The 15,888-nt window shown below is 35.5% G+C and overlaps 1 protein-coding gene across 1 annotated transcript in view; it reads right to left on the minus strand.

Moving 5' to 3' along the window:
• ANKRD26 (ankyrin repeat domain containing 26) overlaps positions 1-15,888 on the minus strand; it is a 92,343-nt gene that overhangs the window by 52,215 nt on the left and 24,240 nt on the right. The window contains exons 7-15 of the mRNA XM_079914893.1: positions 15,667-15,739; positions 14,722-14,782; positions 14,433-14,632; positions 10,965-11,091; positions 10,601-10,662; positions 7,640-7,733; positions 5,501-5,599; positions 4,854-4,882; positions 4,689-4,761 (exon numbers count right to left, since the gene is read on the minus strand). Of these exons, the coding sequence (XP_079771019.1) occupies positions 4,689-4,761; positions 4,854-4,882; positions 5,501-5,599; positions 7,640-7,733; positions 10,601-10,662; positions 10,965-11,091; positions 14,433-14,632; positions 14,722-14,782; positions 15,667-15,739 (818 nt within the window). The remainder of the gene's footprint in view (positions 1-4,688; positions 4,762-4,853; positions 4,883-5,500; positions 5,600-7,639; positions 7,734-10,600; positions 10,663-10,964; positions 11,092-14,432; positions 14,633-14,721; positions 14,783-15,666; positions 15,740-15,888) is intronic.

Consider the following 15,888-nt stretch of genomic DNA (forward strand, 5'->3'; position numbering starts at 1 on the left):
AATGAAAATAAGTAAGGAAAGAGAAGCTTTAAATGACACAATAGACCAGACAGATTTAATTGATATTTATAGGGCATTCCATCCAAAAACAGCAGATTACACTTTCTTCTCAAGTGCACATGGAACATTCTCCAGGATAGATCACATCTTGGGTCACAAATCAAGCCTCAGTAAATTTAAGAAAATTGAAATCATATCAAGCATCTTTTCTGACCACAATGCTATGAGATTAGAAATGAATTACAGGGGGAAAACGTAAAAAACACAAACACATGGAGGCTAAACACTACGTTACTAAATAACCAAGAGATCACTGAAGAAATCAAAGAGGAAATCAAAAAATACCTAGAGACAAATGACAATGGAAACACAGCAATCCAAAACCTATGGGATGCAGCAAAAGCAGTCTTAAGAGGCAAGTTTATAGCTATAGAAGCCTACCTCAAGAAACAAGAAAAATCTCAAATAAATAATCTAACCTTACACCTAAAGGAATTAGAGAAAGAAGAACAAACAAAACCCAAAGTTAGCAGAAGGAAAGAAAACATAAAGATCAGAGCAGAAATAAATGAAATAGAAACAAAGAAAACAATAGCAAAGATCAATAAAACTAAAAGCTGGTTCTTTGAGAAGATAAACAAAATTGATAAACCATTAGCCAGACTCATCAAGAAAAAGAGGAAGAGGACTCAAATCAATAAAATTAGAAATGAAAAAGGAGAAGTTACAACAGACACCGCAGAAATACAAAGCATCCTAAGAGACTACTACAAGCAACTCTATGCCAATAAAATGGACAACCTGGAAGAAATGGACAAATTCTTAGAAAGGTATAACCTTCCAAGACTGAACCAGGAAGAAATAGAAAATATGAACAGACAAATCACAAGTAATTAAATTGAAACTGTGATTAAAAATCTTCCAGCAAACAAAAGTCAAGGACCAGATGCCTTCACTGGTGAATTCTATCAAACATTTAGAGAAGAGCTAACACCCATTCTTCTCAAACTCTTCCAGAAAATTGTGGAGGAAGGAACACTCCCAAACTCATTCTATGAGGCCACCATCACCCTGATACCAAAACCAGACAAGATACTACAAAGAAAGAAAATTACAGACCAATATCACTGACGAATATAGATGCAAAAATCCTCAAAAAAATACTAGCAAACAGAATCCAACAACGCATTAAAAGGATCATACACCATGATCAAGTGAGATTTATCCCAGGGATGCAAGGATTCTTCAATATACACAAATCAAACAATGTGATACACCATATTAACAAACTGAAGAATAAAAACCATATGATCATCTCAGTAGATGCAGAAAAAGCTTTTGACAAAATTCAACACCCATTTATGATAAAACCTCTCCAGAAAGTGGGCACAGAGGGAACCTACCTCAAAATAATAAAGGCCATATATGACAAACCCACAACAAACATCATTCTCAATGGTGAAAAACTGAAAGCATTTCCTCTAATATCAGGAAACAAGACAAGGATGTCCACTCTCACCGCTATTATTCAACATAGTTTTGGAAGTCCTAGCCTCGGCAATCAGAAATAAAAGGAATAAAAGGAATAAAAGAAATAAAAAGAATATAAATTGGAAAAGAAGAAGTAAGACTGTCACTGTTTGCAGATGACATGATACTATACATAGAGAATCTTAAAGATGCCACCAGAAAACTACTAGAGCTAATGAAAGAATCTGGTAAAGTTGCAGGATACAAAATTAATGCACAGAAATCTCTTGCATTCCTATACACTAATGATGAAAAATCTGAAAGAGAAAGTAAGGAAACAGTCCCATTTACCACTGCAACAAAAAGAATAAAATATCTAGGAATAAACCTACCTAGGGAGACAAAAGACCTGTATGCAGAAAACTATAAGACACTGATGAAAGAAATTAAAGATGATACAAACAGATGGAGAGGTATAGCATGTTCTTGGATTGGAAGAATCAATATTGTGAAAATGACTATACTACCCAAAGCAATCTACAGATTCAATGCAATCCCTATCAAATTACCAATGGCATTTTTTACAGAACTACAACAAAAACTCTTAAAATTGGTATGGAGACACAAAAGACCCCGAATAGCCAAACAGTTTTGAGGGAAAAAAACGGAGCTGGAGGAATCAGACTCTCTGACTTCAGGGTATACTACAAAGCTACAGTAATCAAGACAATATGGTACTAGCACAAAAACAGAAACACAGATCAATGGAACAAGATAGGAAGCCCAGAGGTAAACCCACGCACCTATGGTCAACTAATCTATGACAAAAGAGGCAAGGATATATAATGGAGAAAAGACAATCTCTTCAATAAGTGGTGCTGGGAAAACTGGACAGCTACATGTGAAAGAATGATATTAGAACACTCCCTAACACCATAAACAAAAATAAACTCAAAATGGATTAGAGACCTAAATGTAAGACCGGACACTATAAAACTCTTAGAGGAAAACATAGGAAGAACACTCTTTGACATTAATCACAGCAAGATCTACTTGATCCATCTCCTAGAGTAATGGAAACAAAAATAAACAAATGGGACCTAATGAAACTTAAAAGCTTTTGCACAGCAAAGGAAACCATAAACAAGAGGAAAAGACAACCCTCAGAATGGGAGAAAATATTTGCAAACAAATCCACGGAGAAAGGATTAATCTCCAAAATATATAAACAGCTCATACAGCTCAATATTAAAAAAAACAAACAACCCAATCCAAAAATGGGCAGAAGACCTAAATTGACATTTCTCCAAATAAGACATACAGATGGCCAAGAAGCACATGAAAAGCTGCTCAACATCACTAATTATTAGAGAAATGCAAATCAAAACTACAATGAGGTATCACCTCACTCACACCAGTTAGAATGGGCTTTATCCGAAAATCTACAAACAACAAATGCTGGAGAGGGTGTGGAGAAAAGAGAACCCTCTTGCACTGTTGGTGGGGATGTAAACTGATACAGCCACTATGGAGAACAGTATGGAGGTTCCTTAAAAAACTAAAAATAGAATTACCATATGATCCAGCAATCCCACTACTGGGCATATACCCAGAGAAAACAACAATTCAAAAAGACACATGCACCCCAATGTTCACTGCAGCCCTATTTACAATAGCCAGGTCATGGAAGCAACCTAAATGCCCATCGACAGACGAATGGATAAAGAAGATGTGGTACATGTATACAATGGAATATTACTCAGCCATAAAAAGGAACAAAATTGGATCATTTTTTGAGACGTGGATGGATCCAGAGACTGTCATACAGAGTGAAGTAAGTCAGAAAGAGAAAAACAAATATCATATATTAACGCATATATGTGGAACCTAGAAAAATGGTACAGATGAACCAGTTTGCAGGGCAGAAATTGAGACACAGATGTAGAGAACAAACGTATGGATACCAAGGGGGGAGAACCACGGGGGGTTGGCGATGGTGGTGGGATGAATTGGGTGATTGGGATTGACATGTATACACTGATGTGTATAAAATTGATGACTAATAAGAACCTGCTGCATAAAAAAAAAAAGAAAGGAAAAAAACCTAAAAAAAAAAAGACAAATCAAAGAAAAAAGCAAGAAATGTAAAAGTGAAAGTTTAAATCCTGTTTCATCACAAGGGTCCCTTTATCATTTCACATCCATAAGCTCTGTGAATGGTTTAAAACAGTGGTTCTCAAGTGTCACCTGAGCATCCCTGGAGTCCCAAGACCTAACCATTCAAGCGGTCCAAGAGGTCAAAACTATTTTCACAATAACAGTAAACGTTATTTCCATTCTCATTCTGTTTTAGGTGTACAGTGGAGTTTTCCAGAGTCAAGATATGTGATAACATCATAGTTCTAATGGCTAATAGAATGTATGATTGTGTGTGCTTGTATTTTTAATTTTTCAGTTTTATTTTCCAATACAGTAAACATCAGTAGATACAACCTACTTAAACAAAAGTTCATTGGAATTCTCAATAATTTTTAAAAGTATAAAAGGATCCTATATCTGCCTCATAAAAAAATAACAAATAAATAAATAAAAGGATCTTAAAGCCAAAAACTTTCAGAATTACTGTTTTAAAAGATTGTGTCTAGCAAATCGTCATTAAGGTATGATTACTTTCCCCCACTTTTAATAATCAAAGACCAACACACACACACACACACACACACACACAGAGACAGACACACAGAGTCTGCTAATCAAAACGTCTGGTTGGCTTAAGTTCATCCGTGTAACACCACTAAAATGAAATAATTAAAGTTGAAATACAATTGACATGTTAGCAAGTGAAGCTTTACTCTAGGTAAAGGTCAGAATTCAAATAAGCATTTGATAAAACTGGAAAAATCTTAGAATCTAATAATTTACCTCTGAGAATCCCTAAGAAGTACAGAGATTCCAAACTGAGAACTTTAGGGTATTGAAACATACATAGGAACATGTGAGTTAAAGTTTACATTTTAAAAATATCTTTTTCTTATGCTTGTAAATATCCGTTTTTCAAAACATGGATACCAACAATAACATGTGCCTTATTTACGTCAAATCCTTCAATTAAATTTGCAAAAACAAAAGAAAAAAGAATTAGGAATATGAAGGCTGTGAGCATTTCAAATATTTTAGCGTACCTCCCTCCAGAGGGAAATTTGCACTGCAGAATTTACCTGATCTGGATGTTTGCAAATCCTTCATTCCTACTGTTTCATTAGGAACAGAATCTTTCACTCCAACTGCAGGCTGAATGGGTTTTGAAACAAGTTGATTAATAAATAATGTACATTTGATACAATCTGTAGTTAATAATTCAAGATAAAAATATAAGTTTTTACCTTCAAGTGAGGATATCCTTCAGGAGAATCTAAAAGGCAAAAGGGACATAGAATCAAGTACACGTCACTATGAAAGCCACCTATATATTCATGCAGTTAGTACCGAGCAGAATCCTCATGCTTGGCCTTGGCAGTGAATACTTTAGGTTTTGGTGTTTTGTTTCTTGGGGGAGGTTAGGACGGCAACAAGACAGACATATGAATTCACTATAGATACTGAAGAAAAAATAAGAGTACAGGTTTAATAAAACATGCAGTTAAGATTTCAAAAGTAAGATTATGTTCCAAAAGCCTTTATAAAATAGAAAAATGCACATGTACCAATGTGAACATGCTGATGGATGAGGAGAAAAGTGATCTTTAATCAGAGGAACAAATCATGACCCCGAGAAGGTAAATGTGAAAGCTGATGGTAAAACGCAACAGCATATCTTGAATGCAATACGGCAGCATCATTTACACCATTATACTACAAGTGTTTATCATGTTCTTCAATTTGTCCTGTAATTTAGGAAGTGCACAGTTGGGATGACAGTTCAGTTGAATGTATAATACATTTCTCATCAGAGAACGTGTTATGAACTGATCAGCTTGGATATACACTTGTAGAATAATAGTTCATAAAAATATTCATTTTTTTTCCATACCCATGTGGGCTACTGGTATGCCTACATTTCTTGGATCCTCTAGTTTAGTCATCTTAAAGTTTCTCGATCCACTCATGCAAGAAGGTATATAAGGCACATCTAAGAAATAATGTATTATAAGTTTTCAATATCGAAGTACGATTATCAAAAAGGAAAAAGTAAATTTTACTGCCACAGAATTATTAGATAATAAAAATCTTTAATATTTCAAAATCAGTGTAGTATTTACTAAAAATAACAATTTTAGCATTTAGGGAATGAACCCTATTAATTTCTTTTGTTTCCAAAATTAGTTTGGTTCAGTATATCATGCTACTGTTTAAAAGAATTTTTGTGAAACAATTATCATCAAAAAATTAGCTATCTTACGGACTCCCCTGGTGGTCCAGTGGTTAAGACCCCATGCTTCTACTGCAGGGGACATGGGTTCAATCCCTGGTCGGGGAAATTAGGATCCCACATGCCAGCCGAGCAGCCAAAAAAACAAACAAAAAAAACCTATCTTGAAAAAATAAAAAAACAGCCAATGCTTCCATATTCAAATTAATCTCATTTGAATAACACATACCAACACAACATATATCTTTGATGCCTGATAGTTACAAGGAGGAGCTGGGGTTTACCTCAATTCTAGCACCCACTCCTGCTTCCAGTATTCTCTGGGGCAGCAATGACGTAACCTTGTTTCAGGGTAAATACACTGAAGTCATCTAACAAGAGTTCTCTCAAGTTTCCTCATCACCTCCACAATCACCTCCCTAACATCCTTCTTTCCTCCCTCTTTCCTTTCACTATATTCTTTCCTCTTCAAAGGTAGTCTCTGGATCTGTGGTCTTAATTCTTCCCCTTTTACATTCTTTTTATGGATCATCCCCACCACTTCTTTTTTCCTCTTTGCTTAGCAGTGGTACCTTACATCCATAAGTTCTACTTCAATGCTTTGCTACCCTCTGGCTATAAACACGCTCAGAAAGAAAAAGAAAATAATGCTTTTCCTTGATCCTGTTCTGTCTTGAACTATCCAGTGGCTCCTCTTCCAGATTTCTCTAAATGCAAGCCTACACCCTTGCTACTCTGAGAGCTTGTCAGAAATGCACAACCCCAGACCTGCTGCTCAGCATGTGCACTTTTCACAAGGTCCCCAGGGGACTAATTAAAATTTGAGAAACTCTGATCTGTGAGTCTGCTTCTACATTCCCACAGTAAGAGTGGGAAAGCTTTACTGTTCCTCTCTGACAAGTTTTGGTGCTGGAAGCTCACTTCAAATTTGTCTCACGTTTCAAATACTCTTCTCTTCCTTTTTCTAAAGACCTATTTTACTTTGCCACCGTCCTCCACAGACCCCTGCTTCCTTTTCCTTCATTTACTCTCTGTAACCTCTGCCTCTCTCATTCTTTACTCCTTCTTTCCTCTTCCTCATTTCCCAACTTTCCTTAGGTTGTAGAGTACCTTGAAACGGAATTAATAATTTAGCTCCTTAAAGGGGACTCTCAATTTAATCTGTGGCTGACATCAGATAAGATACACAGCTTCCCTCCTTTTCTCATCTTTTTCCTCACTATGCATTTGACAGGTGATTTTCTTTCTTTTTTTTTTTACATCAACAGTGTTATATTTTGTAATAGTTTTCAGAATATAAGCTGCATAGCTTTTTAGAATAAAAAATGATATAACTTCAGGTACATGCTTTAGGACACTTGGTTAAACAAAAAGCAAACTGTGTCTTTGAGGACCACCTCAAAAGGGTGGCACACTTCACAGTGTAACTTGATAACAGACATGGAGATAGATGATTATATCATGGCATGTTGTCTACAAAAGGACATCTGGACAGTCAGAACTTAAATAGAACACAGCACACAGTTAAGTATTCAAGCACTGCTTTTTGGCCAAATAAAAACTGCCTAAAAACTGTTGATGGATTTTTGACTGGAAAAAAAGATGTAGCTGCTTAGTTCTTCTGATACAGCACTTCTTGTCCAGAATGAGACAGGCTCAGTTCAACTTGAAATCAGTGTGAGGAATGATTCTTCCTCTTAACCGACAGGTGATTTTCCTTGGCTATTAGAATATATCAGAATTCCCATTTTAAATCAACATTGCTGTCAAATGACTTTTTCATAAAAATACAGTTCTTACCTTCTACTTGTCCATTTAATATACTTTTTCCTCTTTGACCTGCAGCTCCAGATAAATGATCAACATACTTCTGTGGAAGACTCTCAGAGATACTCTGTTAAAATTGATATTACTAATGAGTTGCATAAAGATTTCCTAATCCCCTTCTAATACCTGAAAATACCCTACTTTTTAAAAATTTCCTACTTTACAAGCAATTATATTTAAAAATAAGAGAAGCATGGATTGAAAACCCAAACATTTAAATAGAAAACTTCACATACACTCTCTAGATCAAGTATATCTTTTATCCTCATTTGGCTACTGACTCTGTAAACTGAGCATGGAAAGCCAGAGGAATTATTTTCACAGACAGAATACTGACTTACAGGTACATTTCAGCAAGGAGTTAACTTCAAAATACCTAACTCTACTTTGCATTCCCTGTCAAAAGAAGAGAGTATTTTTAAAAAATATGTATTTAAATAAATTCTTTAATAAGTACACTTGCTATAAATTTAAAGTATTTCTAAAGACAGAAATTTTTTAGTATTAAAATAATATACTTGGCATGAAAAGAAACCACGAAGTATGTCACGTTGAGCATAAACAGAACACTATAGAAGCTGCTTCATTTAGGTAAACAAGGGCTTACAAGAATCTGTTATTTGATAAAATTTTTATTGATAGGAAAACTAGTTGAATAAAATAGCGAAGTAGTAAGAAAAACTTTTATGTTTAAATAATAGCAAAAAATTTAAATATAGTTATGCAACTCTTCAAAAAAGTACAGCAAGCTTTAATAAGGGAATAAGAACATTTATTTATTAATCATCTAAATGTGTCAAGCTTTTACTATGCACATTTTACTTTCTACATACAACAACAATGATAAAAATGATTGTAAGGACAGTTACCCCACTTCCTGTTTCCTGGTCATTCCAAGATGCGAGAGTGTAATGACGAACAGATGGGATCTGCTGTTCTCTCTGTTCAGAATGTCCCTCCCCTGGACCCTCACATAACAGGCTCCTTCCCATCCTCCCCTTGGTAGCTTTTCTCACATGCAGATCTTTTCTGACTACCTAAATTCCACTCCCACTCCCATCCCCATCCTAACGACAAACTCTCTCAATGTTGTCTAACTTAACATTCTCCATTTTCTTTTTTTTTTTTTTTTTTGCGGTACGCGGGCCTCTCACTGTTGTGGCCTCTCCGGTTGTGGAGCACAGGTTCCGGACGCGCAGGCTCAGCGGCCATGGCTCACGGGCCCAGCCGCTCCGCGGCATGATGGGATCTTCCCAGACCGAGGCGCGAACCCGTGTCCCCTGCATAAGCAGGCGGACTCTCAACCACTGCGCCACCAGGGAAGCCCTCTCCATTTTCTTTACATGAAGGACTTTACAGTGACTTATAAAGGATTCCTGTTTGGTTTTATGTTCCCACCACTACAGCCTAACCCCTCAATTGGTACAGTCAGTGTCTAACTGCCCAGCACATAGTTGGTATTCAATGACAGGAATTTATTTAAGATCAAAACATTTAAAATGTCGAGAGCACCTCAAGTACCAAAGCACTTGATACCTATAGGAGATCTCCGATAACAGTCTATAGAAACTTAACATACCCCAAACTAGAAATCCACATGCCCGTTCTAATTTTCCTATTCTTAACACTACTGTCATTTTATTGTCCTTCGGGTTTTAAAAAAGTATCCCAGCATTTAGTGAGTCACTAATTGCGACTGTGATCATTTTTGTCTTACATTTCTATAGCACCCTTTACAGTTTACAGTGTGTGTTCACAGCTGTTACCACATCTGTTCCCTACACATACCTGAGAAGTGGGTACCAGTACCATTTTTACAAAGGAGGTCACTGACGCTCAACCAGGGTAGACAAGTTTTTCCGAGATCCCACAGCTAGTGACAGAACCAGGATGCTACCATGTCTTTTGACTTTAAACAGTGCTGTATCACTGCAGCAGCTGCCTATATCTAACGGATCAGGCCCTTCTTATTTCTTTCCATAGCTGTCACTTTACAACAGGTCATCATTACTTTATATTTATGTTACTTCAAGTACGGCTGCCATAAAGGTACTCAACGCACACTAGTTTAACTATCCAAAATGGTGTGTACTTATTAAAACATTGCTAAACCAAACTGTTGTTATTATAACGCCACATACTTATTATTCCCCACTCTTTTGCTTCTCTTGAAATGTTCCTTGGAGATCTATTTGACAATCCAAATGTAATAATACTTTTAATTCTCAGGCACTATCTTTTTCAGGTCTAAGTGGTAAAAAACTACATTTCAACCTGTTTCTCTCTGAACCTCACTAGGAGTTTTACACATCCATATGTACCAAAGAAACATACATTTGCTTGGGAGACTGGGACTGACCTACACCCTACTATATATAAAATAGATCAATAATAAAGACCTACTATATAGCACAGGGAACTCTACTGAATACTCTGTAATGGCCTATATGGGGAAGGAATCGAAAAAGAGTGGATATATGTGTATGTATAACTGATTCACTTTGCTCTATAACTGAAACTAACACAACATTGTAAATCAACTATACTCCAACAAAAATTTAAAAAAAAAAGAAAAGAAAAAAGAAACATACATTTGGCCATAGGCTGACCTGAAATAATGCTTCAGTTTTTAGATAAATTTAACTTCAGAACCCAAACTGATTCCTTATGACTTCTAAGCCTTGGTTTTTGCTCTATACTACACTGGTTTCATTAGGTGAATCCTGCAAATTAACAAAAGTGCACTATGTGGTAGTTATTATATTTAGCACACAATTATTTAATTAATTACAGGTTAAAAATATAAGGAAAAAATTTTGATGGGCAAATGCAAAGGTGAGAAAGTAAAGTCAAAGCATCCTCCCTTTTATGTTTTAACATCACTCAGTGCTTATATTTTAAAATAAAAAAAAAAATAATAATAGAAGACAGTACCTCAGAATCCCAAGGTGATTCTATACCTTCCTCTTCTCCTAATCCTAATGCTGACATCATATCTGTAAAATGCAGCCACAGATCCATTAATGAGAACATTTACTACTATGAATTTTAAATACCTGTATAAGTCTATCTCCATCCACAAATATTTAAATCAAATAAAGTAGCAGAAAAGAATTTCAGAGGGTTGAGGCATTTTCAGGAAGAAAAAGTTGGTAGTAGTTGGGATACTTCTGAAGAAATAGAGCAAAAGAAACATACTTAAAAAGAAATGGATAGTATATTTCGATCTACAGACTTTAGATGTTTTTATACTAGCCTTTAAGCATAGAAAAAAATTCATAAAAATTCACTAACTTACCACTCCTATTATTTTTGTGTGCTCCATCAAAAGAAGTCAAATTGTTATGATCTATTTGCTCTTGTGGAGCACTTTCAACATCAGTATCATTTTCTTTTTCTCCAATTTCTGGATTTGTTGCTCCTTCCTATAAAAACAAAACAAAATAAAACAAACACCTAATTCCAGAAAACATCATATTCATTCATTTGGTCATTCAATCAATCAGTAAGACAACAAACATTTACTGGATCTATCAAATCATAGGCACTATCCTGGGAGAAAAGCTGGAAATATAAATAGAAGACTGATTCTGCTTTGTATTCTAGGAGAAGTAGAGCTACATGAAAACAAATAAGAAGAGAAAAGTATCATTCAAAAGCTCTACAATTGATGTGAACAGAGTACAGGAAGGGCACAAAGGAAAGAGGAGTCAGCTGTATCTGGGTAGCTCAGGAAATGCTGCAAAGACAGGTCTGTGTCTTAAAAGACAGACACAGTGTAGAGCGGGGATGTGAAGGGGATTCTAGAAAGGGCAGCCTGAGCAAAAGGACGAGGCGTGAAACAACATAACAAGTCACGTGGAAAACTAGAACACAGTTACCGGGAATGGTAATGAGAGACAAAACTGGAGGATCAGAGCCAAACCAAAAAAAGCAAGTGTCCTCCTAGAACATGAACTTTCTCCTTCACGTGATGGGGATCCACTACATAAGTAGAGGCGTTACATCTTCACAAATATATTTTAGAAAGGTCACCCTGGCAGCAACATAAAGATGAACATCAGGGGAGCAAAACTAGAAAAGAGCATTTCAAAATTATAAGTGAGAAAGTAATAGGAAATGAAAAATGGTAAGCAGGTAGAAAATACTGAACTTGATGAGCAACAGGATGTGGTGATTTCAGGGAGGGATGGAGTCCAGGATTTTTCCTGCTTCGGTATTTCAGTGATGTTATCTACTAGGATGGGGAAGACAGATGACAGAGTAGCTTACAAAGAGTCAGGAAAGAGGAAAGCATCAGGGACAATGTCTTCAGCTTGGGGCATAAGAAATTTGAGGCACCCAGGGGACTTAGAAGAAAGATTTGGATAAATGCATTTGGATTAGTAATAGATAAACTTGTTCAGGAAAAGCATATGATGTTAAGATAAATATCTGTAAAATATACTAACCTGGTATAATTAAATGATGCAAACCTATGCAGAGTTCTGAACTTTTGAAAATATAAACAGGACTGGGGAAGAAAACTATGAGCTTCAATTTTTCGATTATATATTGCAACATTTGTTTAAGGATATAAAATATACTCTTTCATGAATATGTGCAAATATTCATTTCTGGGATATAATAGCAATAAGCATTTTTAAGTTTAATGAAAAGATTTAATTGTAAAACACCAACTCAAGAGACTACAAGAAGATTCCTTTTCAAAAATTAATCTTAAAAGACAAGTTTTAAATTGTAGAAGAGGGCTTCCCTGGTGGCACAGTGGTTGAGAGTCTGCCTGCCGATGCAGGGGACGCGGGTTCGTGCCCCGGTCCGGGAAGATCCCACATGCCGCGGAGCGGCTGGGCCCGTGAGCCCTGGCCGCTGAGCCTGCGCGTCCGGAGCCTGTGCTCCGCAACGGGAGAGGCCACAACAGTGAGAGGCCCGGGTACCGCAAAAAAAAAAAAAAAAAAAAAAAATTGTAGAAGAGAATGTTTATGTGATTATGGAATTATAAGGCATTTTTAAGTACTACTATGATGTACAGAAGAAACATAAAACCCTATTTTAAAATTCACATGATTTTCTTATTCACCTGTGAACAGCACGCTAATAACTCTTCCTATCTACGCCTTATAGAATGGCAGTTAAAGATTGGGGAAATGATTTAGTACTAAAAAAAATTAGTAAAACTATGATTATCCAAGTTGGAGATTTAAAAGTTCTCAGATACATCTATGATTAACAAACAGGACCCAATATTCACACGAGGGAAGAACAAAGGGACTAAAAAATCAAGTAACCAGGATTCCTGAGTTTTAGATATGAAAGAATTTACATGTTAGTTTAACTTGTATAACAAAATATTTACATGCTAGTTTAACTATAAATACTGAAGTTAATAAAGTTTCTCAAGAATAACATGAAATGTACCTATTGCTGGAGATATTTTAAAAAGTAAAAAATTGTCTTCCAGAGATAATTTTGTACACTCTGCTGGTAATTTTTCCTTCCTTATTATTTTATAATAATATGTAGTTTATATTAGAAAAAAATCATAAATTGTGATTTCATTCATTTGATGCGTGTATATGTGCCCATTATGTACAGATATTACTAGGAAAAGATAAATCAGAATCTCTCCAGAAAAAATGATTTCTATATTTTTTTCTTTAAGACTGTGGCAGTTTAAAATTTTCTCATTTAATGACTTGAAATTAAGAACCTCATTTACATAATTAGAAATTATAATCTTAGTGAAAAACTAGATAAAATACTTATTTATTTCCTCTCTGTCTATTCTCAAAAAGATCTAAAATGCCTACCAAGATGATACCAAACAGTAAGATAAATTAGTTAAGTAAGTTAAGTATATACCAAATAGTAAGTAAGAAACCACAAGAAGGAGAAGGGCCAAAAATTCTTAATTCAAAATAAATCTGATAAGGTCTAAAACAGAGCTCATCTTGCATTATCTATGAACAAGGGTTTTGCTAGATTAAATATAAGACATAACCTTATTAATTTAAAAGTGAGAATTTTTTAAAAAGGAAAAAACTTCAGATTAAAACTAACTTCCACATGGAACTATATTCAATACCTTGTAATAAACTATAATGGAAAAGAATTGAAAAAAAAATAATACAGATACATACATATGTATAACCAAGTCATTTTGCTGTACATCTGAAACTAACACAATATTGTAAATCAATTATACTTCAATTAAAAAAGAACAATCAAAAAAGGTTAGGATCAAATTCTCTTTCAGTTCTTCACAAAAATCAACTATATGTCATTCAAAAGAGTACGAGCATTTTTTCCCATGACCTGACTTTCTCTTGTTAATGTGAATTTGAAATAATTTCTATCATATTTTATAGAGTTCCTGCTCTCACTTAACCCCACTATTTCTGTTGTGTTTGTATAATAATCTCTCTCATCTTGACCCTCATTCAATCTTTAAATTCATCTTGTCCTTCTTAAATGAATTCTTCCCCTTCATCCCCCTCCCCACCTGCATATTCATCTAGCTGTTCTTTCTAGTTGCTTTCTAATTCTTTCCTTTCATAATGGCGTACTTCAGAATGGTTTACTGCCACCAACGTTCATAAATCTCAATCCTGCACATGTGTTGCTCTTGTTGTTACACTGTTTTCTATCGTGATCTTGAGGAATTCCATTTCTGTAAGGGATTCTTTTCATCACTGTAAGAATCAGGGGTCTGGTATGTGAAAAAGCACAGAAAAAAAAAAGTTAAAAACAAAACAGAACAACTTACCTTTGTAAGACCAAGGCCTGCTAAAGACTTGAGAGGTTTTGGGAGAGGTTCAGGTGATGGGAAAGCAGGATGAGAGACACCCTGGAGTCTGATTGATGGTTTGGGAAAGGTTTCGACCACATCTTCATTTTCACTATCAGAACTATTGTCCTCAAAGAAGGTTCTCTTCTCTGGCCTCACGATGCCACATTTTGCTTCTACTATAGTGAAAATAAAGTGGAGTACATGAGAACATCTGTAATTTCAAATCAGTGAATAACACAAGAAGGACAGTCTTCAAATAACTTACTGTTTTTCTTGGATTGCCAAGAAGCACTCATTAGCTTTGTTAAGCTTGGTTTCAGGACATTCTAGAGAAGAAAACAAGAGCTTTAAGAATAAGAAGTATTGGGAATTCCCTGGCGATCAAGTGGTTAAAACTCCATGCTTCCACTGCAGTGGGCACAGGTTCAACCCCTGGTCGGGGAACTAAGATCCTGCTCCACTTGCGGGATCTTAATTCCCCAACCAGGGATTGAACCTGGGTCCTTGGCAGTGAGAGCGTGGAGTCCTAACCACTGGACAACCAGGGAATTCCCTGAATATACGCTAATGGAATGCTTGAGAAAACACAGCAAAATCCCCTCATAATATGGATTTTGAGAAACAGAATTTTAATTTCTAAATTTCCATAATTTCAACTGTTATTTTAGGCTTAATGCAGAACCAAAGACAGAAACAGAGAAAAACAAAGCTCTCTCCTAACAACTCTATGATACCAAAATAAAAATTGTCCAAGAAAAAAGAACTAGATGATATATGCTAAATAGTTTTGGAACTGAAAGGCCCCAGGAAAATTCTATGATTATTTCAGTAAGTAACTGTATCCACTAAAGATTTCATTTAAGCATGAGTATTATATAAATCACGTCAGCATGGCTGAAAAGTCACAGTAAGAATCCTTATGCTTGACCAAATTTCGTATTTCCTCCCTTGTGGGAAAGCGCTTCCCAATACACTTTTCCTGTCACTATCTACTTCCCAGCCCATTTTCTCTTCAGCCCCGACCTTCAGTATTTAGCAAAGTAAAAAAAAAATTCAACTAGTCATATTTTTATAAAATGGTTTGCTCTGACCAACTTTCTATTACAAACATAAAACAATGAGAGGTAGACCACTGCTAAACTTTAGAAGTTAATACTACACAAAACTAAATTCAAAGCAGGAAAACTAATTTCACAGGAGAGAACTTTACCTTGGTATCAAAATCTAAGTCTTCATCGTCTGATGTAGGCCATGAATCATCAACACCAGGTTTGTTGGAAAGCCTTCAGAGCAAAAATATATAACAAAAATGAGTGACTTTATTTCTTTAACCAAAAACAAACAAACAAAAATCAAGTGAAAGGTTGGTTGCCTATATATTAAATGATGTTTCTTGACATCATTAAAATGTGGCCTCTGTTTTAGAAAAGCT

Source organism: Stenella coeruleoalba, assembly GCF_951394435.1.
Source record: "Stenella coeruleoalba genome assembly, chromosome: 2".
NCBI lineage: Eukaryota > Metazoa > Chordata > Mammalia > Artiodactyla > Delphinidae > Stenella > Stenella coeruleoalba.